The sequence below is a fragment of the Gracilinanus agilis genome, chromosome 3, assembly GCF_016433145.1.
Source record: "Gracilinanus agilis isolate LMUSP501 chromosome 3, AgileGrace, whole genome shotgun sequence".
NCBI lineage: Eukaryota > Metazoa > Chordata > Mammalia > Didelphimorphia > Didelphidae > Gracilinanus > Gracilinanus agilis.
In genome coordinates, this window is record NC_058132.1 from 319,336,731 (window position 1) to 319,362,468 (window position 25,738).

The 25,738-nt window shown below is 33.9% G+C and overlaps 1 protein-coding gene across 1 annotated transcript in view; it reads right to left on the reverse strand.

The window, feature by feature from the left end:
• WDR33 (WD repeat domain 33) overlaps window positions 1-25,738 on the reverse strand; it is a 113,263-nt gene that overhangs the window by 74,067 nt on the left and 13,458 nt on the right. The window contains exon 2 of the mRNA XM_044669970.1: window positions 755-981. Coding sequence (XP_044525905.1) covers window positions 755-958 — 204 coding nt within the window. The 5' untranslated portion in view covers window positions 959-981. The remainder of the gene's footprint in view (window positions 1-754; window positions 982-25,738) is intronic.

Below are 25,738 nucleotides of genomic sequence, written 5' to 3' on the forward strand. Positions count from 1 at the left end.
TAGCCAAAACTTTTAAAATAAATTATAATCAAGCCCAAGCACAATGTAATGGAACTGTGTTGTACTGTATTGGGTCATGGGTTGATTGTCTAGAAGCACAAAACCACATGTATAAACACAGATCTGACCCCTAATTATGTTATTTCACCTAAAGTTCTTTAGGAGCTATAAAATTATATTAGACAAAGCATGTATGTAGCCTTTAAAAGAAAAGAATTCATTACTGAGGCCTCGAAGATGTAAGCTAAGCACATCACAAAAATTATAAATAGTAAAGACTATACTTTAAAAACTAGTAACTTCATCAGTATTAAAAATGAGGTTATTATTCCCAGCAGTGAGCATTAAAGAGTTGAAATGAGGAGGGAAATCAGTTCTGTACACTAAGAATATTTACATAATTACAAATATAAATTCCACATGAAAATTTTTTTTTTTTTAATTGAATAATCAAATCAAGCATTTCCAGTGGTCCATGAATTATTTTGGTCCTTAAAGTAAGAAAATGATGAAGAGTGGTGATTTTAGGCCCTCCTCATACAATGTGGGACAGCCTCCTACCTCACTCCAAACTACATTCAATATATAGGTTGCACAACTTTTTTCTCCTTGCTAAAATGAGTAAATAAGAGTTGAATCACGAATATAGTGTCAAGGAAAGCTAAGAGTGTATTTTTAGGAATTTGTCTGAAGTATGATCTCTGCAACAAGAAATAAAAAAATATAGCCCATATCATTTATTAATTGAACTAACCTCCAAATATTTTATCACAGAGGGATTGTAGTCTATCGTCTTCCGATTCACAGCCTTTCTCATTCGTTTCCCATCAAATGTGAGCTGCTGCATTGCCTGCTGCTGTGCAAAGTCTGGTCGTTTGTAGAAGAGCTGCCTTGGTGCCTGGTGCTGGAACCGTGGCATATGGAAAAAACGAGGTGGAGAACCAATTTCTGTAGCCATGGTGATGTTTTCCTTCTAGGATACTGAAAGGAAAAAAAAATTTTTTTAACTTCCTTTCAATACAAATGTAGTAGCGCAGGGTTCTCAGAAAACATTTTTAAAACATGTAGTGTAATGGCATTCAAATGAGGACAGTTCCCCAAACTATTTTTAGGCAAGAGTTTATTGTTAACAGTCCACAAAGAGGGGGAAAATGCATTGTAGTTCTTTAGAAGTTTCTGATGGATGGTGGAAAAAAGGAAGAGTTGTTAGAAGGTCTTTAAAAATAATCACCAACAAATTTCTTTGGGAAACATGGAAATATTTGAAAAACATGAGTTTTCATCTACTAGCTTTAAAAATTACAAAACAGTACAATAAATAAATTGTGAGCAACACCTCAGAGAACTATTATAAAAAATAGATGTTAAATGTAAGAGTAGAATACTTTCTTTTTTTCCTTACAGGCCTGAAAAAAATATTAATTTTGCTGAAAGGAAAAAATAACACCTCTACTTTCATCTCTATAAAACATATATTAACAAAAATTTTTAATATTTTCTGACTTTTCAATATGAAGTAGCATATATTTAGAACTTCTCAATCACTTACATTAGTATAACTTGCAGAGTCATAATCTTTTAAGATTTGCAATTACATGCCAGAAGATAATATAAAATAATAACTAACTCAATATCCAAAAGTAGACAATAGAAAAATAGTTTTAATGCTTTTTACTCAAATTAATATAACATCCAATACTGAGTTTTGCAAGGCTAGTTTAAAAATATTAAATAAGATATTTTGGATTTAAAACTGAACAATATAACAAAATTTTCATCATTAATAACAATTAAACTATTATATTTATTTGTTTTTTTAGCCCTTAACTACTGTGTATTGGCTCCTTGGTGGAATAGTGGTAAGGGTGGGCAATGGGGGTCAAGTGACTTGCCCAGGGTCACACAGCTGGGAAGTGTCTGAGGCCAGATTTGAACCTAGGACCTCTCCATCTCTAGGCCTGACTCTCAATCCACTGAGCTACCCAGCTGCCCCCAAAACTATTATATTTAAAAATCAAGATCATAAATCTTTTATGTGCTACAAGACCAAGTAGAAATAGCATTTAAAAATAGAAGAGCATCTGCAGTACAGAATTCATAAAATATCTGAGTCAATCTACCAAAGCATTCTAAATAATTATGTAAATGAGAAAATATTTCTTAAAGAATAACAGACAAATATTTTGTATTCATGGCTACACGGTGTCAATAAAAATGACAATATTACCAAAGTTAATTTGGAGGAACATCAAACCATAAGAACACTTTACAGAGAAAGACAAAATAATAACAAATTTCAGTTGAAAGAACAGAAGGTCTAGAATGTCAAGGGAAATTAAGAAAAATTGGAAGAATGAACGCAAGAACACCTTATAAAACAATAATCACCAAAACTATTTGGTAGTGGTTTAAAATAAAGAAAAGATGATCAACAAACCCCAATAGACAAGGAAGACTCAGAGATAAAAGAATTCAATATAAATTACCTGGAAAGAACTGGCTATCTGACAAGAATTGCTGGGAAAACTGAAGTAACTGGTAGAAACTAGTGTGGAACAAAATTGTTACAGCAAATTTCACAATAAATTTGAAATGGATATGACATGTAATGTTCTAGGTCAAGCATCTTAAAAATCAAGCCCATGGCTAAAATGATGTCTTCCAGTGATGCTTATGTGTATTAAAGATGAAATATACCACACACCAAGAACTGAAGTAGTTCATCTATCAAAGGATAATGGAGAGGAATGTGTAACACATGATCAGGCACATTACAATGAAATAATTTTCAAATTGTTATCAGATATTTAACTCAGGAAAAATATAAGCCAATTACATAGCAAGAATAAGAGATAATCAATTATTACAAGTACAACTTGTGGGTCCTGCTAAACAACTAAGTCTGTGCCAAGATGTCAACTTCTGATTCCAAGTTTGCTGTTGTTATTTCAGATTCTCAGGATGACTAATGACTAGGAACCTAAGGAGTACATCAAGAAATCTAGAAGAAGGCCCCAAGCATGATTGGATGAACCCCTAATAGAGAATTCATGGAAGGGCAAGATCAAGTGTCATAAAGTATAAGCAAACATGGACAAGTTCTGTTCTGCATCTTTGGAAGGAATACCACCACTATGAAATCAGGGGCTCATCGAAAAATTAAAGAAAACAGACAAGATGATTATAGAATGAGAAGTTAAGGTTGCTAACCTAGGTTTGAAAATGGTTTTGTCACTGGGACAGAAATTAAAAGTTCAGAAGAGTAATGTATTTGGAAGGGAAAATGTAAAAAGAGAAAAACATCCAGGAACGAACCTTGGGATAGTCACATAGCAAATAGAGAGGTGTGTGTGTGTTTCACAGCAATAAGAGAATCACTGATTAGTTGATTATTGAATTGTATGGCATATATATGGCATATTTATATAAAGTGTTAAAATTAAATGTTTGGCTAAATATATGAAAATTATAAATCTTTTATTCATAAGATATGAAGAGAGTGAAAGTAGAGAAATACAAAAGGGTAAAAAAGACATAAACCTATCTAACTATTGTTCCAATGCTTGGCTCAGCCAGGACTTATTAACCTTCAATCAGAAAAACCAGCTATCCACTCACCCAAGTTCCTTCCAAAAGGCAGGTCAAGACACAAGACGATGACTGGAGCTGATGATGATTCCTGAGGCCAACCTTCTTCTTTGAGCCAATTTCCTTCTTGGAGTGACTCTCCTTTACCAGACTGCCTTCATGGCTTTTATGGTGGTTTCCTGTCCCTGCCCCTTCCCCTTTTCATGGGGGCCAATCACAGTTTCTAAATTGTCTTGAGTTGTCACCTTTGGATTCACACCTTTTCTGAGTGTGTGAACTCTTAAAAGAATTCAAAAGTTTCAGGCTGTTTAAGTTTGGGGGAAAAGGGTGGAGCTTGTCCAAGTATCTTACTGACTTCTCACATAGCATCAAGTAAGGTGTGAATTCACCAAGTGGTTTGTGAGTTCCTCCCCCTAGTCCAAGCTTGTATTGATTCAAAGTTATTGCTGACCAGTGTTAACTCCAACTAGGCAAAGAGAACAAAGGATTCCCTTTTCACAAGTGTGAACTCAAAGAGAACCAAGAATTCCCTTTTACTATACACATAAAGGATTTTATCTCATAAAAAGGCATTCAAGAAATTCAAAGAAATATGGGAAGATGTATATGAATTCATACAGGGTAAGCAGAATCAGAAAGGCAGTTTGTTTTTTTTTAATTCTAAGGGGAAACCAAAGGCTAATTACAACATACAATCCTGGGGTCAAAGAACACATGAAAAAATGTACTTCATTCTATCAAGGAAAATTACACAGATTCAGATGAAATTGCTGTCAGTTGGGTTTCACTGAATTACTTTTTCTTAGTTCTCCAGATTATAAATGAGGTTCATCAGGCTGGAAGTCAAAGGGAAGGATTATGGGGCATATCCAGAAACTACAGAAGGCATCAAGCAATGTTTTTTATGTTAAAGGTTTTTAAAAAATGAATAGAAGGCCAAAGAAAAGCTGGTATTGTCATTTTTATAATTCCACCAGTGAGATTTAGAATGATGAATGTAAAACTCATTTAAAGCACTGTTCTGTTTTGGTCTTTATATCCCCTAAAAAAGGCACATAGCAGGCACTTAATGTTTGTTGAATAAAACTGAATCACGAAATAAATATATGTCAATTTCTACCTTAGAACTTAGAAAAAGAGAGATGAAAAAAAAAATCTTGGGAGAATTGTAGAAGTATTATGAAAGCTGAGATAACCCTTACATTCAATATCACCAAAGACTGACTCTGGGGACATACTGTACACTTTTTTTACAGTCATGACATGTCAAACTCAAATAGAAATGGGGGGGGGGGGAAGGGGACGCAGCACTAAATTGTATTAAAAGATCCCTGGTCCACATACTAAAATTATGTTCTAGTATATCTTCATTTATTTTTGCAAAATTACATGTTAACCTGGAAACATTCATGAGGTCCCAGAGGATATGTGTTTACATAATGAAAAATTCAATTTAAGTACTTTTTTTACAAAAATTCAAATTTCCACTAAAACAAGGACCACAAATGCTATAAACTTCAGAGAAGAATGCTAATGGAGGCTAAATAGTCAAAGAATGTTCATGAAAGAAAGTAGGAAGTAGGATTTTAGCTGGGTCTTGAAGGCAGTGCCTGGCTACAAAAAAGGATAAAATAAAAGCAGCCAACATGAAGGAAGAAGTATGAAAAGAGACAAAATAATGGAGTATAAAGACATGGAGGAGGTGAGTCAGCAAACCCAAGTGTGAATCATGCCTCAGATATTAGCTGTGTGACTGAGTAAATCATATAACCTCTTGTTTTAGTTTCCTCATCTGTAAATTGAGAATAATAGCACCTACTTCACAGGGTTTTTGTGAAGAATGAAAAACATACACAAAATGTTTTACAAACTTAAAGCACTATATAAATGTGCTTTATCATTACTATTCCTGAACATGTATTTACATAATTGATGGTAACAAAATATGGGAAAATTTCTATGGTTCAATGAGGCAAAAGCATAGAAGAAAAAAATGAGGATGCAAAACAGTCGTTATACTTAGAATGGAACAAAAACAAAAATGCTTTTAGAGGCATTTTCCCAAAAGGAAATTTACTGTCAACTCTATATTGGAAAGTCAAAAAGAAAATAAAGATGTTGTAGAAATTAACTTGACAATAATAATTTTTAGAAGTCAGAGGGATCTTGTAAAACCCTCCTCCAAACTTGTTGCAATGTATCAACTCCAAGAATTCAATTCACTATGCATTTATCACTGATCAGCCAACAGTACAATAGAAAAAGAGGATTTTTTCTTTCTTTCTCAATGAGGGGTAGAAGAAAGAATTAGGGTTTGAGAGGAGAGAAAAGAGAGACTTTCATTAACGAGGGAAAAAATAAATTTTAATTAAAAAAAGGCAAAACTGGACAGCACAATGACCTTCAGCTCTGAAATTCAGTGATATCTTGCAAGTAGCATTATAAAAAATAATAACATAAGTGTAAGACATAGCCTTTGTCCTCTAGTGGTTCACAATCTCTTTAGGCACAACAGCCAAGTAAGTAAAGCATAAAAGAACATCTACATAACTAGATAATCTATGGAAAGTTAATCAGGAAAAAAGTATGTTTCCATTTTGTTCTCAATGAAATAATAATAATAATAATAATAATAATAATAATAATAATAATAATAGCATTTATATAATGATTTAAAGTTTGTAAAGCACTTTACAAATATCTTAATTGTATCCTCACAACAACCCTACGAGGTAGGTGCCATTAATTATTATTATTATTATTATTATTATCTCTTATTTTACAGAACAGAAAACTGAGGCTGGGGGGAGGTTAAGTGACTTGCTCATGATCACAGTTTGCAAGTATTTGAGATGCTAAGCTGACTATAGAAATATTTGTGTAAAGCTATTATGTATTATGTAACTATTTTTCCAGAAATTAATTCAATACAGTATTACATATTACATATATTGGTATGGGAACAATTACATATTACATATATTGGTAAAATATACTGAGGAATAAGAATACCTGTACAGACTGATATGACGTACACCCTGCTGAAGGAGCTTATTATACAACAATGATTAAAGACATCTTCGGAAAACTAGGATGCAAGAACCAAGGAGAAATCCAAACAAAGTGTCATGAGCAACCTAAACAGGGAAAGATGCTTTTCAGGCAAAAGGGCAGTCAGGTTTACAATTAACCATAGTAGGCCTTTCAAGAAAGGAAATTCCATTCACAAAAAGCATGAATAAAATGTTCTTCTTACAAAAAATGATAGCAAAAATCAAATATTCTTCTCTTATGCTAACATCTTGTGTGCTTACATGAATCAAAATAGAATATTTCACACTAATAAAGAACTCTGAAACTGACAACTACTTTTGAGGTAAATAGGAAGGAATTGCCTCTATTTTATAAGAAAACAAAAGGCCCACAAAGGTGAAATAGTTTGCCCAAGCCAAAGAGTTGGTCAACAAGTCAGATCCTAAAATCAATAGGTCTTCTGACTCTAAAGCCAATATGCTTTCTGCTACAACAAGAGCTCTTAAGAACTCTTTGGCACTCTGGAGAAGCCTATGAACCCCTTCTCGGAAGGTTTATAAATGAATAATATACCCACAATTTAAAAAGAAACTAATTATGTTCAAATACAGATGTCATTTTTTCCCCATCCAAGTTCACAGATCACCCTATTCACAAATAGGGGTAGGAGCATAGGGATTACACCTGTAAACTTCATGTTAGAATCCATTTCTATATCATACTGTTTCTCTGTTCATGAGTTAAAAAAAAATTTTAACCAAAGTATACTTATCTTCCAAATAAACTAAATAGATTTAAATAGATTTTTCATTGAAATAGTAAATATTTTTATCATCAGGGTTACAGTGATTAGGATAACATTAATTCAACTAGCCCTAAAAGGAAATATAAATCAGAGACAAGACTATTTCAGAAAGTACTCACTGATAAAAAATAATAATAATATTTTGATTAAAAGATGAGATGAGATGAGACAGGCCCAAAAGCCCTTGATCTGACTCTCCAGGCAGACCACCCAACACAATTTATTGTGTTTAGATTTTGTTGCCGGTTTTAGCAGACTTCATTTACACTATTCTAATCCTTGCATATATCTTTCTTTGGTTCTGCTTTGTTTACTCTGCAACAGCTTGTTCAAGTTATCTCATATTTCTTCTGAATTGTTCATATTTGTTATTCTTTACAGCTCTATAATACTTCATTATGTTAGGTACACTAACATAGGGAAGTATGGGTACACATCATAATTTATTCATCTGTTTCCTAATGTATGGGCACATAATTCATCATTTCTAGTTTTGCGCTATTAGAAGAGTAAGCAGTATTGCTTTGACTATTTTGGAACATTTTTCTATCATTGACCTTGGTCCACAAAACTAGCTTTAGGGAATCCCAGGACTAAAGGTTATACACAATTTAGCAATTTTTTCCTCACATAATCCAAAGCTATTTTCCAACATAGTTGATCAATCAAATTTTACCAGCAGTGAATTAGCATACACCTGGTTTCCCAAAATTCCTCCACCACTGCCTTTCTCTATCTCAACAAAGCATAACCTGGCTTTGTAGTAGAATCAACAAATTATATTGACAATTTTGAAAAATACTGAACATGAAATGGTTATCAACTGAAGCAGTGCAGGAAAATAAAAACATAGTATGAAAAACCTTCAACACTTCCCCATAACAAACCAAGAGATATAGCTCAGACCTTTCCAGAAGATGTTAAGAGTAAACTATTAGATCCGTTGAGAGTTAAAACTGAATCATCAATTCAGATCCTGCCCTTGGGAGCAGGCTTAAGAGTCCAATTTGGTACAGAAGCCTGAAAACAACATAAGCATTCAACATAGAAGTTCAGAAAAAAGAAGTGCTGCTCCAAAACTAAAAGAAATTTTTTTTTAAAAAGCCAATGTTGAAACTAAATTTATTCAAGGTATTTAACAGGCAGTCCGAGATTCTTAGAATGAAATTAGACGCATGAAGAGATTTCTGCCAATTTCAAGGATTTATTTCATGAAATCCAACTAAAATGGAAAATACATCTATGGAAAATAATATAGGGACATAACACTATGAAAAAAACAACAAGTAAACTTAGAAAGATGTGTCTAAAAGTACCACAAAATCATTTCATTTTCACTCACCATCAAAAGGTTGAGTATTCCACTTTTTGTGTCCTGAATCTACATTACTTAACAAACTATAGATATTTACTGAGTAACAATATTATTCAACCAGTTCTGGTATGAACTACAAATATTTATTGAATAACAATGTTATTACATCAGTTCTCAACTTGTTAAATGTCTGTTTCTCATATTAAATTACAATGAGCAAACGAATAGGGCTGAAAAATAAACAAAACCAAAAGAACAATCACAACAATGTAAATGAAAAGATCAATAAAAAGCTAAAATCTGACCAATGAAGGCATAAAATAATAAAATATGCTTCCTTCCTCGGAGCCAAAAGTTAGTAGATAATTGTGAGAGAATACTGTATACCTATCCAAGACAGCTCTGTAAAGTAAAAAAAAAAAAGTAAAGCCAAAAAGAATGTCTTTTTAATATTGATTATTCCAGAGTTTCAAATATAGGGTGGATACACACACACACAGTTGTAAACATCACTTCTCACTATAACAGAAAAAGTAACAAGAAGGAGAAAAACATTTCAAATGGTTCTGGAAAATGTGTCATTTAATGGACAGTTTTGAAACCTAGAAAAATTAATGACATAATTTGAGAGAGAAAAATTCTCTACAAAGTACACTCCCTGAAAAGAATTGTTAACAAAATATATGGATTGTCCTTTAACTTTAACAATGATACTATACTATCACCGACCACCATTGAGCTCAAATTTATGACCTCTCAATGCTGAGTATTTACAGTGTTACAGTCATTGTGTATATTATTCTGCTGGCAAGTTTTATTTAGGTTATTATTGCACTCTAAAAGAATGATAGATTAAAAAACAAGAGAAAAAATGAGAACCATTGTATGAGATGAGTTAGGATAAAAAAAACTTTAGATATTTTTTATCTCTAATTCCCAAAGGCAGAGCTGTACTAAGTGTAAAATGTAGGTAGGGTTTGATATAGAATAGGGAACACTTGAAAATTAGCATAGCAAAGAGATTCAACTTGACATTCATTTATTTATTAATAATCCATTTTGTAGAAGACATTTGGGATATGTTCCAAGACTTAAGAGAAGGGATTAGAGATTTGGCAGAAGCCTGATTGTTGCTGAAATGCATGGCAAAAACATCTTATAGTTGGAATTTCACAAATAAAATGACTAAATTGTCCATGTCCTTTGATCCAGACATCTACCCCAAGGAAATCCAAGATAGAAATGTTCTATGTATATAAAAATACCTATGGCCACACTTTTTATAGTAGCAAAAAAGAAAAAGATAACCCATCACTTGGGCAACAGTTAGGCAAACTGTATATTATACATTAATGTAATGGAATACTACTGTCTTCTAAGAAACAAAGATAAAAAAAGACATTAAAATTATGAACTGATAAAAAAGAGAACTAAAGGGAGAGCTAGATGGGTTCAGTATATTGAGAGCCAAGACCAGAGATGGGAAGTCCTGGGTTCAAATATGATCTCAGACACTTCTGAGCTGTGTGATCCTGGGTAAGTCAAGTTGCCTAGCCCTTACCACTCTTCTGCCTTGGAACCAATACTTAGTATTGATTCTAAGATGGAAAGTAAGGGTTTATATAAAATTTTTTTAACCAGAAAAGTAAGTAGAACCAAGAAAACATTAAGTCATGTTTTCTTTCAGTACATATGGGTCCCTGATCTCTTGAGGTATATAAACCTAGTAAGGATTTAGCTGAGTCAAAGGAAGAAACACACTCTTAATTGACTGAGAGCATAGTTCCAAATTGCTTTACAGAATGTCTGTACCAATTCACAGTTCAATCAAGCAGTGTGTCAATGTGCCTCTTTTCTCAGTCTCTCTAATTTGAAATCTTCCCTTTTTTGTCAATTATGCCAAAACTAAGGAGTATGAGTTAGAATTTCGGAGCTGCTTTAATTTGTATTTCTCTAATTATTAGTTAGACAAGGTGGATTAATAGAGCACCAGATCTGGAGTCAAGAAGACTTGAGTTCAAATCCAGTTTCTGGCACTTTCAAGCTGTGTGATGCTGGGCAAATCACTGTACTCTGTTTATCTCAGTTTCCTTATCTAGAAATGTGCTGGAGAAGGAAATAGCAAACCACTCTAAAATCTTTGCCAAGCAATTCCCAAATCACATTGAAAAAAAGTGTGACAGAACTGAAATGAATAAATAATTATTAGTTATTTTGGAGCATTTTAATAGCTAATACTATTAAAGATTTGAATTGAGTTTTTTATATAGCTTTGAAACAAGACCTTGTATTAGCAAACTTTGTTGTAAAAAGTATTTCCAGTTTCCCATTTCCCTTCCTATAGACATCTTAAACCTGTCTAAAACTAATATTATCTTTCCCCAAACTCTCTACTCTATCAAGCTTCCCTATTTCTGTTAAAGGCACCATAATTCTTCCAATCTATTTCAAAGCCTCAGCATTATACTGGGGTCTCCTCACTCTCCCAATCTCCACATATTCAATCAGTTGCCAAATTTTGTCATTTCCATCTATGAAATCCAACCCTATATCTCTATCCACAGAGTTTATCCCCTCAGTTCAGGTTCTCATCAGTTTTCATTCAGATTACAACAGTCTCCTATTGGTTTCCCTGGCTCAAGAATCTACCTGATAAGTTAACCACCACTGCCAAAAAGTAATTTTCCTTAAGCATGGATCTTCCCATGACTTCCTATTGCCTCTAGAATAAGTGTTTTTCTTAAATTTATTTGGCATTCATTGTGATTTCCCTTTTTTTTTTGTCACCTCCCCATTCTGATTTCTAGTTCTGCTACTTTGATCCCCCTTCCCCTCCATTTCTCAACTAATTTTGTTAATTTTATATTTTTTTAAAGCACATCCAGGGAACCTGGAAGACTTGCAAGAGTGGCAGAGTGAAGTGAACTGGAAGAATAATTTATAGTTTAAGAACTCTGAAAAAAATAACAATTCTTATTAATGAAATTACTAATTATTAATTAATCAATGCAATGATCAATCATTATGCCTAAGGCAGAATAATAACAATCAATGCCTCATTTCCTAAGAGAAATAAAGGGGAAAAAATGCAACATGAGACATAAATTTCTAGAGATGGCCAATGTGGGTATCTGCTTGATTATGCATATTTATAACAAGAGTTTTCTTTTTCTTTATATGAGGGAAGGGGGCAGCCAGGATTGGGGAGCAGGGGAGAGGGATGCTTTAAATTAAAATAAAAAGTACTTGCATTTAGATATTCAACTATTTAATGTAAGTTCCGGATTTTATTATTTTTCTGATCTTATTTTAGCCTTTTTGTTTTAATCATTCAAAAAACATTTATTATGTACTATTTGCCAGGAATTATACTAAGTGCTAGGAATACAGAAAAAAGCTTGGGGGGGGGGGGGAGATCCAGTCCTTGACCTTAAGGAGTTCCCATTCTAACATGTAAATATCTAGGTACACCCAAAGAGATAAAAAAAAAAAGTTTGTACAAAAATATTTATAGCCACACTCTTTGTAGTGGCAAAAAATTGGAAAATGGAAGGCTGGCCCTTAATTAGGGAATGACTAAACAAATTGTGGTATATAATGGTAATGGAATACTATTGTGCTATAAGGAAAGATGAACTGTTTGTGATTTCTAAATGAACCATAAAGACCTGCATAATGCGATGATGAGTGAAATGAGAAGAAATGAGAAGAACCAGGAGAACATTGTATACAGTAATTGAAACATTGTGGGCAGAGACCAAGAAAGGTCTGATGTAAAGGTGGGATTTTAGTTGAAGCTTGAAGGAAAAGTCAGGGAAATTGAAAAAGTACATTTCAGGAATGGGGGAAATTGGTGAAAAGAAAAGAGATGGAAGATGAGAGTGCCAAATGGAAGAAATAAAAGAAAAGTGTGAAAAGCAGGGATGATGGTAGGGACAATCTGCTGGAGAACTGTAATGAGATATCATCATAGTAACATGAAAAGGGATTGGTCCTGCAGGGGAAAAGATCACCTAGTTACTAGAAACTAGAGTGAAGTGAAGGAATCTTGAAATCAGTCAATAATCATTTCTTAAACCTCTAATAAGTATCAGGCTCCATACTAAGCACTAAAAATACAAAGAGGCAAAAAATAAGTCTCTGCATTCAAGGAACTCAGTCTAACAGAAATGATATGCCATTAAATAAGTACAAACAAGTTATATTCATGACAAAATGGAGCTAGTAAATGGAGAAGACACCAACATTAAGAAGCAGCAGGAAAAGCTTCTTATTAGAAGCTATAATTTTAGCTGAAACTTGAAGCCAGGGAAGTTGGAGGTAAAAATGAAGAGAAAAAATTCCAGGCATGGTAGATAGCCAGAGAAAATGCATAGAGTAGGGAGGTGGAAGTTTCCTGTAAAAGAAACAGCAAGAAGACCAGTTATCACTAGATGGGATTTGGAACAGACACTGTAAAAAAGCAGGATAGAAAGTCTATTAGAAAAGAACAGCTTGATTATCTTGTCTCAGTGAAGGCTTAGTTGAGAATAGGCAACATTTAAGAGGAACACCTGCTTAAGTGATGGTAAGTTTGAGTACACAATGACGGTAAATGAGATGGACTGGAGAAATGATCATGGAAACTGAGGAACTAAGAAATTAGGATATGTGAAAGCATTGATATGCATACTAAAATCCCTACAGGATGGTAGAAGTTATGGTGAAGAGAAATGACTATAAGCAAAGCAATGAATTCACTGAATGAAGAAAGAAGGATAATATTCTGGAAGGCCAATAAATGCCACCAAGAAACAGATTGGGGGACAGATAAATGAGAATACCCTAAATCTCAAAGGAGAATATGTTACTAAATGAGGGAATAAAGAGAGAGCCTGAGAGTAACAAACTATGAAGTGAAAGTAGTATTCAAACTTGTCCATCAATGAGTCAGGAGGATATAAGTAAAACTACAACCAGTACTGAAAAAGGAGAGTGAGTTTGTTCATTATGGAATGGGTATTACAGAGAACAAAGTAGAAGTAGGCAAATATGAACTAGGTTTATAGAAGACTTTGTTCACTTTACTATTTAAATAACTTTGTCTTTTGCTTTTTTAAAATCACTAAAATTTTCTCCAGCAACCTCCCCCTCCCAGAGTTATCTCAATAACTGTTTCCAAATCCTTGCTATCACAAAAAGAGCTTCGGTAAATATTTTAGTGAATATGGGTACTTTCTTCTATTAACATTTTCTGTGAAGTACAAACCTAATAACAGAATCTGATTCAAATGGTATACACATTTTAGTCACTAAATTTGCTCAATTCCAAGTTGGTTTCTAAAATGGTTATCAATTCACAACACCAATAATTTGCTAGTGTTTCTCTCTTTCCAAAATCAAAGATCAAAATTCCATTGTTGGATTATGTAGCTTAAATCTATTCTTCAATCTTGCTTTTATTTAGAAAATTAAACATGTGTGTATGTGTGTACACACACATATATACATACATACACAGAATTACAGTCTAAATTTGACCTATCTTCTATATTTTTAAGTATTAATTTTAATCAGGAATTAAAAAGTTGCATTTCTCATATCACTATTTTGTTCTTGACATCTTAAAACACTATACAAACCTCTTATATTTTATTTTTACTACCTCTTCTGTCAATAAGCTGGTACATTACTCCAAACCCTTAATTTCTCCATACTTATTATCAGTTCCTTTTCAGTTCTATCTATAATATAGTCTTCCTATAAGTTTTTAAAATTTGCTTTTCTATTTTCACCTTCTCTCAAAGTCCATGTAATTAACCAACACTACAATTACTTTTCCTACCTTCTGATGATTAAATTGAGAAAAATTTAGTGTTGCTCCTATAACTATGGGTATTGTTATCTTTAATAGCCCAAAGTCTTAACATCTTGGGAGCATAGATTTAGAGGTGAAAGGGTCCAGTTGTTCAAACCCTTCATTCTACATATGAGAAAATTGAGGCTCAAATAGGTTAAGTGACTTGACCAAGTCATATAGGTAGATTTGAATCCAAATCTTGATTCCAAGTTGAGTGTCCTTAACCCTAAATAGTCTTTGATATTTTCAAATGAGGACTTTTCTTTTTTTAGAGTAAGTTTTAATGAGACTTTTGGGGATTTTTTTAATATCATAGTCATTTCTGGATTTACCTTCCTTCCCTGCCTAGTTCCAACAACCTTGGCAAAATTGAAAATTCCCTTTTACAACAAAGACAAAATGCTAAGCAAAACTATCCAACATAGCCAATAGTCTGACAATTTATTTAACATTCTGCCTTCATGGTCACCAATACCTACCTGCCTTACAAGAAAAGGGAGATATTACTTCATTATTCTTTCCCCTGGGAACCTTATAAGATTTCCAGTTTCTCAGAGTTCAGTTTCCTTTAAGTGATCTTTGTATTTACATTGTTGTAGTTACCCTATAATTGTTCTGGTTCAGCTTAATTCACTGGGCATGAATTCATACAAATCTCTCTATCACTCTAAATTCAATGAAGCTTTTCTTAATAAATTCAACAAAGTGATTGAAAGCTAATGGAAATTCCTCACCACAGGTCCATCTTTGAATCCTGAAATATATCTCAAATTAAGATTTGTATATACAGAATTGTAAACAGTTAACTAAGCAAACAGAATTTAAAGCTTTGGTAGAGTTTAAGATCTAAAAGGATAAGAAAAATATTCAAGACACAATGCTTTCCCCCCCATTATTCGAGGGAGACATCTACTTTAGCTTCTAATTGTTAGCAAGCAAACAAAAATAGTTAATCAGTCAAACTGAATTTAAGAGTCAGACAAAGGGTAACTGAATTATATTCTACAAGACTGCCAATTATTATCCACTCACCTTCTGACATAGAGATAATGGAATCAAGATACAGAATGAACAACACATTTTCAGAAATGGCCCATGTGGGAATTTGTTTTGTCTGACCATGAATATATGTTAAAAGGGTTTTGCTTTCTTCTTGAATAGGAAAATTAGGGAGAGAAGAAAGCCTAGGGTAAGGGTTGCTTCTAACCTCCTGTCTTGTCCCTCCCTTCCCTTCCCCTAAGGTTATTTAAACTTTTTAAAATATTTTATTTTATTTATAACTGCTCTTTTTGTGGTAGCAAAGAATTGGAAACTGGAGGGGTGTCCATCAATTGAGGAATGGCTGAACAAACTATGGTATATTATGGTGATGGAATAGTATTGTGCTGTTAGAAATAATGAACAGGATGATTTCAGAAAAAGCTGGAGAGACCTACATGAACTGATGTAGTGTGAAATAAGCAGAACTAGGAAAACTACTCAGTAACACAGCAATATACTGTGGAATGATCAACTGTGATAGACTTGGTTATTATCAGCAATACAATGATTCAGGACAATTCTGAGAGACTTGTGACAAAGAATGCTCTCCACCTCCACAAAATAAAAATATATATTCCCTCCCCAATTATGCAAAAAAAAACAAATTTAGTATTTTTTTAATGTCAATTTCCTAATTCTCTCCTTCCTTTCCTCTCTCCCCTTTCCCCTCCTCAAGATGGTAAGCAATTTGATAAAGATTTTACATGTGCAAACATGTAGAACAGTTGTCCATATTAGATGTTTTGTGACAGAGAACTCAAACAGAAAAAAATTGAAGTGAAATACAGTATGTTTCAGTCTATATTCAGACTCCATTAGTTCTTTTTCTGGAGGTAGATGGCATTTTTCATCAAGAGTCCTTGAGGACTGTTTTGGGCTGTATTCTTAAGAATAGGCTAAGCCATGGGGCAGCTAGGTGGCTCATTGGATAGAGGCCTAGGCCTAGAGATGGGAGGACCTGGATTCAAATCAGGTCTCAGATACTTCCTAGCTATGTGAACATCAGGCAAATCCCTTAACCACCCCCATATCACTCACCTAGCCCTTACTGCTGCTCTTTTGCCTTGAAACTGATACTTGGTATCAATTACTTAAGTTTGGGAGAGAAAAAAAAAAAAGAGAAATAGCTAAATCATTCACAACTGTTCATTATAAATATGCTGTTACTGTGTACAATATTCTTCTGGCTCTGCTCACTTTACTTTGCATCAGTTCATGTAAGTTTTCCCAGGTTTTCCTGAATTCATCTTATAAGTCATTTTTTATGGCACAATGATATTCCACTAGCTGATAGACATTCTCTAAATTTCAAATTCTTTGCTAACACAAAAACACCTGCTATAAATATTTTGTATAATAAATATGTCCTTTCCCCATTTTTTTTTCCTCAGAGACAGAAACCTAGTAGTGGTATTCCTAGATCAAATGGTATGTACAATTTTAAACCACTCAGAACATTGATTTAAGCATTTTTTAATGGAAAGAACACTACCACTAGGCCCATATATACCAATAAGATAAAAGGAAAAGGGTTCATATATGCAAAAATATTTATAGCAGCTTTTTATGTGGACAAAAACTGGAAACTGAGAAGATATTCATCAATTGGGAAATGTATAAACAATTTATAGCATATGAATGTAGCAGAATATTAACTGAAATGAAGTCTACCTTTACAGAAATCTGGTAAGATTTGTACAGTGAAATGAATAGATCAAGAACAATTTATAATAAAACATCAATACTGTAGAGACAACCGTGAAAGATTTAAGAATTCTTATCAATGCAATGATTGACCATGATTTCGTAAGAATTGTGATGACTCATGCTATCCACCTCTTGCCAAAGTGGAGTACATTAAATATAAAGAAAGCTTTTAAAAAATGATCAATATGAAAATTTGGACTTTGCTTATACTTATTTTCTATAAAAGTTTACTTTTGGGGGGAGGGCCAAGGTGAAGAGAGAAATTGCTAATTTAAAAAATTTATTTTTTTATGATGCTTGAAGGAATGGAGGAAAGACTTCAAGAACACAAAAGGATGTAAGAGGAATTCCTAACCTGTATCAGGAGGCTTAGTTGGCAGAAGAATTTGACTTGGAAAAGGAAGGTAGGTAAGTCTCCTAAAACTGTTGGAAGTTATGTAACAAGTTTCAGGTCTTCCAATGGGGAAGCTATATTCTGGAGAAAATAGTTCCTGACATTCAATCTTTATGGTGGAAAAATGTAATCCGTAAGGAAAAGGCCAGCAATCTAGCACTAAGAAGAAGGAAAAAAATCACACTGGTGGAATTTTAAGTGCTGGAAAGGACCTGACCTGAGCAGCCAGACTGACCCATACTCAGAAAATGATTCCCTCTACAAATAACCTAACAGATGTAATCCAGTTTCTGTTTCAAGACCTGAATTCAATTATAGAGAACTCACCACCTCCAAAGGAAAACTCTTCTATTTTGAAATGGCTCTACTTGTTAGGAAGAATTTTTCTTACTAGCAATACTAAATATACCTCTTTTATAATACCTTTGTTCATGGTTTAGCTCTGTGGAGCCAAACATTAGGTTTTATCTCTTCCTTCTACATGACAACTCTCCAAAGTACTTAAAGATAGCTATTCTGAACCCCCTTCGAAAGCAATCCTCTAAACATTTTCAGTTCCTAAAACCTCACAAGGCAAGGCCTTCAAGATCCATTTTCACCATCCTGGTTGCTCTCCTCTGGACACTCCAGTTGATTTTGTAAAATGTGCTGCCCAGAACTGAACATAACAATCTAGATGTAGTTTGACCAGAACAGGATATGGTCAAGCTGCCATTTCCTTAATCCAAAGGATTACCCAAAGCACAATGAAGACAAAAAGTGACTAAGCCACAAGGGTATTATTAACAATGTACATAAAAAGTGATACAAAAAAAAATATATATATATACATATATATTAAGGACACATGTATAAACAAGAAAAGAGGTTAAAAAGTTGTATAGTAATAGTAATAGATAAAACAGATGGGACACATTCAGTGCTGCCCTAAGTGAACTATTATAAAGTGAATAGCTACTCCAAATGAGAGTTGTGATATTGGAAATTTCAGGGGGCCTTGAACTAATTTTTAGGTCCCTGATCTAAACCTTCAAACTACACTTCCCATGATTCCTGGCTTATGTAAATGACGTAGGCAATTACCTAATAACATAAACAGAAGGTTAAATAGTGAGTGCCTGAGTTGGTACTTCCTCTTTTTTGTGATTGTGGAGCTGGAGTGAGGATGGGAGGAGCAGGTATAATGGCAGGTCCATTTAAAATAACTCAACAGGCACATGGCTTCATTTTTCTAAATGGCTTTCAATAAACCCATATTTTTAAATATATCATTCTATATTAATTTTATTTCTTACAGAGCTCCAATTATTACAAAGTTTTTCTTGATAAATAAATTTGTTCTCTTCCACTTCAATCCATTGGACTTGAATTTTTGGACTAGTCTCACATCACCAACTGCCTCTTAGATATCTGAAATGGGATTTTCATAGGCAACTCAAAACTCAATATGTTCAAAAAAGAACTCATTCTCTTTCCCAAAAAATCCACCCCTCTTAACTGCCCAATTTCTACCACCATTCCCTCAAATCACCTAACTTTGAATCTCAGAATCATCAATCCTATCCAACCAGTTGCAATTTTTTTCATTTCTAGTTCCACTATATCTCCAACATCTGTCTGTCCTCTGCTACCTACTTCCACAAGACATCACCTTAGTTCATTCAAATTCTCATTTCTAGGAGGCACTCCTCAAAACACAGCTTAACCTCTACTTTCTACACAAAGGGAGAAAGAAATATCAATCAACAAAGAAGATGCTGGAACAAGGTCCTTCATAGGTTGTGATATACAATAGGCACTTAAATGTTCAACTAATAGTAGCTGGATTAGTCAGACCCTAAAGCAGAGATGGAGAACCTTTTTGGACTTTTTAGGGACCCTGTGCCATGCCCCACACCACCCCCAGACTATGTGCCAGTGCCTGCCCTCAACTTCGTGCCTCGCCCTGACTGCATGCAGTGTCCCACCCACCAGTGTTCAGGAAGGGGGCAAGGGGAGGGGCCGAGTTCCTAGGGAGGCTCCAGTGTTCCATATCCTTCTTCCCTTGTGTTGGGGGGGGTGAGGGGGAGCCAGGCTACCAGCCCAGTGCTGGCTACACCCCTCAGTTTTCAGGACTGGAGGGGCGTGGCCACCATACTCACTGCTGTCCCTTGGTTCCTGGGGCCTGAGGGGGTGCAGGTCAGTTCTCAGGACAGGAGAGGTGTGGCTGTAGCCACTGCTTGGCTGAGGAAGTCTGGAGAGAGGTGGAGGGTTGGGGGTAGCTGAGCCCCTGTGATAAAGAGGAGCTAAGAATGCCCCATCCACCCCCTGCATTCTGGGGCGGGGCCAGGCTCCCAGACAGCTAAGCCAAGGGCCTACACATGTGTCCAGAAGTCTCCGCATGTCATCTTTGGCACACATGCCCTAGGTTCACCATCAAGGCACTAAAGTGTTTTCCTTCTCTCGAAAAGTTTGTAAGTATAAAAGAGAGAAACAGCTAAGTATTGGGTAGTTTATAGAAGGGAAAGGAAAATGTTTTGAGGACTGGCAAAATATATTTGTAGGCAGATAGGAAACTATGGGGAAGACTGCTAGAAAAAGATCACTGATGGGTTAGAAGAAAATAGAATTAAGAATAGATAGGAGGATTAGCATTAGCAAGCATTAATTCTGTGGTCTCCTTTTGTGACCACAGAGAGGTAGTACAGAGTATAAAATGATGGAAGAGGTTTGAGAAATGGAAGGCAGCAGTTAACAGTTACAATCAGATAACACCTCGATCTTCTCAGTGAAATAAGATAAGTCCATCTCTGACCTAAGTACAGTGAGGTCACAACTGTGGCAAGAATAAAGAAGAAAAATCAATATTTAAGTTCATAATAAAAAGAAAATTAAAGGGAAATCCAAAAGAATTTATTATGTACCTATAAGTGTCAGCCAAAACAGTGTGCACAAGGAACAGAGGAGAGAAATAATTCATGCCCTCAAAGAGTTTACATTCTATTTAAAAGATCAGACTGAAAGTCATTCTACAATAGATAAATGGTCAAAAGATATGAATAGTTCTTAAAAAGAATCGCAAACTATTAACAACATGAAAGAATGCTCCACAAACTTAATAAGAGAAATGAAAAGTAAAACAATTCTGAAGTTTCCCCTTACATCCTGCAAACTGGCAATGATGACAAAAGATGGAAATAGTCAAGGATAGAGGGTTAGAGAAAGTCAGGAACTTTAATGCATCACAGTGCAGAACTATGAATTTGTACAACCATTTGGAAAGCAATACAGAATTATAAAAATAAAGTAGCTAAAATGCCTTAACATTTGGCCCACAGATTCCACTACTGGGCATATTCCAAAGAGTGCAATAGGGAAAAGGCTCCATAAATATCAAAATATTTACAGTTATCCTTTCTTCCACATGGCTGAGATTAGAGGTATGGTGCCCCCATAATCTGAAAAATCCATGCAACATTTCTTGGTTTTCATGTTCTTTTCACAAAACTTGTTACTTATTTTACTTATTTTTACCACAAAGAAATTGTGTATATTTATGGTCTTTTTAAAAGATAAATTTTTGATATTATACAATACTATGTTATATATACATATGTGTGTATACATAGGAAACGGATTTGAGTTTCTAAACTTTGTGTGTCAGCCTTCGCAACTCTCCCCCCAAAATCCCCATTTAATTTTTTATGCAGATCCACAATATAGGGAAATGAAAACCATGATGGGAGATATCTGTATAGCAGCACTTTCTGTAGTAGAAAAGAACAAGGTACATGTCATCTACTGACTGGAGAATAGCTAAATAAATTGTAATATGTTAATTACAATGTGCTACAAGAAATAATGGACATTGTCCAATACAGAGAACTAAAGAAATGTTTACATATACTGCTTTCAAAGTGAATTAAATAGAACCAGGAAAACAATATACACAATTACCATGAATATAAATGGAAAGAACCACTACCATAAGCAGTAGGAAATGAATACTTAAAAAAATTATAAAGAACAAGGCTGGCTCCAAAACAAAGCTATGATAAGCAATTCCTCTCATTTCTTTGCAGAAGTAGGGAATCAATACATGGTTATGGAAAATTACATTTTCATATATTTCAATGCATCAACACATTTTTTCAATGCATTAATCTGTTTTGGTCTTTTTTCTTTTTTAAATAATTCAGGAAGGATGAAAAGGAAAGGAAGGAGAGAGGTAATCTGGACCAGTGCCTTCAAACTCAAAAATAAAGAAGGGACAGTAATCTGCAGGCCAGATATTTCATTTTGAAATTTATTATCAATGTTCTATTTTATTTTTATTTTGTTAAAATATTTTCGAATGCATTTTTATCTGGTTCTAAAGCACTATAAGTGATGTGAGTCAAATGATAGTCTCATACTTGACACAAGTGACTTAGACAAAATTTTCTGATATGAATAAAAAGATATTCAAAAGATCTAAAATTCATTCTGGAGAAAGCACTTATAAAGCAATAAAATAAGGATAAAAGAATGAGGTTTCAGTTGTGGTTATATATCATGTATTTTAGGAATTTAATGATAGCTTGACAGTAACTTAGTTTATTAGGAAACAAGTTAGTTTATTAGGAATCAGTTTAGTTAAAGCTCAGCAGGCCAGAAATAGGAAAAATATCACAAGAACAAAAGATTCTAGAATACAAACAAATGGAGGGGGAAAGTCATAGAATCAAGGATGAATAGGCAAGTTATTTTACAATGATGGTTGGAAATGGATTAGAAAAACCATCTCTTATCACAGCCAATCACAGAGCTTACCAGCTTACCTCCAAACTAACTACACTGGCTTTTATACATTCTTCTCATCCTCTCTTTTGACCCATCCCTCCTTATTTGTAAATTCCTTATCTCCCTCTCTTCTGAGTCAGGTATGTATCTCTCAGAACAGCCATAACCAGTCATGAAAGCACAGCAGCAATTGTGCAAATGTCTCTGAGAAAATTTCTTCCCCATTCCAAGCACCCCTTGTAGCTATGACAGCTTATAACTTTCAGTGAGAGTGAACACAGTATCAGAAGGTATAGCTAGGCTTTAATCTGAAGCCCAAATCTAATTATTAATCTAACTTTCCCCCCATAAATCCTTTCCTTATTTTTGGATAAAATGTAAATAACATAGATAATTAATAAGTACAGTGATAAGCACAATATTTAAAAATTTAAATAAGTAAATTATACACTTTGAAGTAAATGCTTAAAAATTGTTTACTGATATGCACAAAGATTGCAAACCACTGGATTAAAAAAATAGGCATATATCCCAAAGAGATCAATGAATAAAAATTAGTTGCATTAATTTATATCAATATTTTTGTAGTATTAAAGAACTAGAAACAAAGTAGATGGCTCACTAATGGGAAATGCCTACATAAATTGTGTTCAATCCATCCTATGAAATATTACTGCACAGTAAGAAACAAAGTATATGAAGACTACAGAGCATGAAAAGACTTATGAATTGATACAGTTCTGTAGAAAAACTATAAAAACTATATAAGGCAGATGGAAAGGATAAAAAAAAACTATTCTATGAAACTATAACAAATTAAGCTTGGTTCTAAACAAGAGATACAGAAAATGCACTTCCCTCTCTTATTGGCAGTGATGAGACCATAAATATAGAACACTATAAATAATATTCGCCATGGTTGATGATAGTAGTTGGTTTTACCCATCCTGTTTTGGGAGGGGAAGAAAAAGGGACATACTAGGAAATAAAACTGATATAAAAGCAAATCATACACAAAAATTTAAATTTAAAAAGTAAAAGAGTATAAAACATCAGAAAGACAGTATGTCAAGTAATATTTCACAGTAGAATTTCAGATCTTGGATATTGCAAAATTTCATGAGATGGTGAGATGGCATGGACACATAAAATTGGTTAGAAAAAGTCACTGGAGTGTAGGTGACTGAGAAATTGTGTGATGAGTTGTCAGATTCATCACTAGATGAATATTTGGAACCCAAGGATGTTGACAGGGAACTCACATATTAAAGTCACTAAAATACTAGAGAATATAACCCAGAGAGGAGTAGATAAAAACAATAAGGATGGGGGAAGGGGGGGATGACTCTATACTGTATGATCCCTTTAATTGAGCACTCAGCACTCAAAAAGAGAAAAAGCTCAATGAGTGATGGGTTGGGGGGTGGGAGAAAGAGAGGGACATACAGAGACAGAGAGAGTATGTGTGTAAGAGAGACAAAGAAGAAAGACTGGATGGATTGGAAGGAATAAGAGAAGCAAAGGGCAACAATGGATAGGGCTGCAAAGACTATTATTTTGCTATCTCAGAGGTCCAGATTAAAACAAGGGGGTGAAAGGAATACTGGCTGAAAAGTTTGAAATATAGTAGAATTTGTTGAACTGTGGAACACTTCTATATATCTAGTAGCAAACACTCACTGTGATATTTAAAATCTGGAGAGAAATATGGAACTCAATAAAAATAAGCTTCTGGGTATACACGGACAGCATATCTGTTCCCAATCATGTTTTACACTTTAATAGCATTGATTCTGAATGCTGGCATAAAACTTCTGTGAGGTTCTTGTTAGGATATTAATCCTTCGAATTTTAGTACTGCTAAAAATGTGCTATTTTCTCCACTTTTCTACTTGTATACTCTAAATAACTTGTTTTGGACTCAATTTTAATGTTCTATATTTCAAATCATCAGTTGTCTCTCTTTGGCTAAGACTACCAAAAATCTCATTAATAAAGGTAATGAACATGCTCTGATGCTATTTCTCTGAAAAGAAATTCAGAACTGTGGAGCAGAGCTTGTCTTTTCAAGCTAATAATTACTGTCTCTTACCCTATTATAAATTTAAAGAGTTTATAATAAATATTTTATATCTTAGTTTATAATAATTTACAATATTTTATTGTTTATTAATACTTCATATTATATTAGAGAAAGTATTTATGTTTGTTATATTATATATTATTTATGTGATTTATTATATTTATGTAAATATTGTAATTTATAACAATTATTATAGTTTATAATAAATATATACTTATAGAGTTTATAATATAATAAAACCCACATCAACAAGCAGTACAATGCTTATGATACACCCTCAATAAAGTTCACTCAACTGAATTCAAACGTTATTTGTGTAGGTATATTTTTAATAGTGAAGAAAAGGCTATCTGGGTTGATTTATTTACTATTTGTTAAAACATGGCCTGACTGATGACTATTATGTGGATTCTCTCAAAAAACTAAAGAGAGAAGCATATTAAATCAAGTCAACAAGCATTTATTAAACAGCTACTCTGTACCGTTAGACTATGAACCTTTGAGAACAGGGACTCTCACCTTTCTTTTTATGAACTTAAGTGTTTAGCAGAGCTCTTGGCACACAGGAGGAGCTTAATATTTACTGACTGACTGGCCAGGCACAGGGCTAAGCATATTACCTATCGATACCATCAAAGGGTAATGATATACGAAGAAAAATTTTATTGATTAAAAAAAAGTTCATTAAAGATTTATTTAGTAGATATAGCTGGGCAGATCTTTCTCTGAGACAAGGCTAAAACTCAAGATAGAGAAAGGGGCAGGTCTGTAGTGATGTCACAATTCTGGGACAAAGGAAAAGTATTACCACTGGAACAAAGAAAAAAACATAAGTTTAAAAAGTTCAGGTCTGACTGCCAAATGGGTGGTCAACTCTATCAGAAGAAATGGGTTCTACTAGAAATTAAATCAAGGACGATGTTGGCTATTAACCCAGATAAGGTATAACCTGCATTTATTAAAGGTTTTATTTTGTAAAAATCGGTATGCTGAGCTAGAACCTAGAAAAATTCTAATGAAAATTTACTTCTGGCTAAGGGGTTTGCTTATGTTCAGGTAGAGTCACACTTTTGAAATACGTTTTATAAAATCTCTAATGCCAAGCTAAAAATTTTGGACTTTATACAACCACTCAGACTGTCAGTTTTCTTAAATGTAAAAGGGGGGGGGGG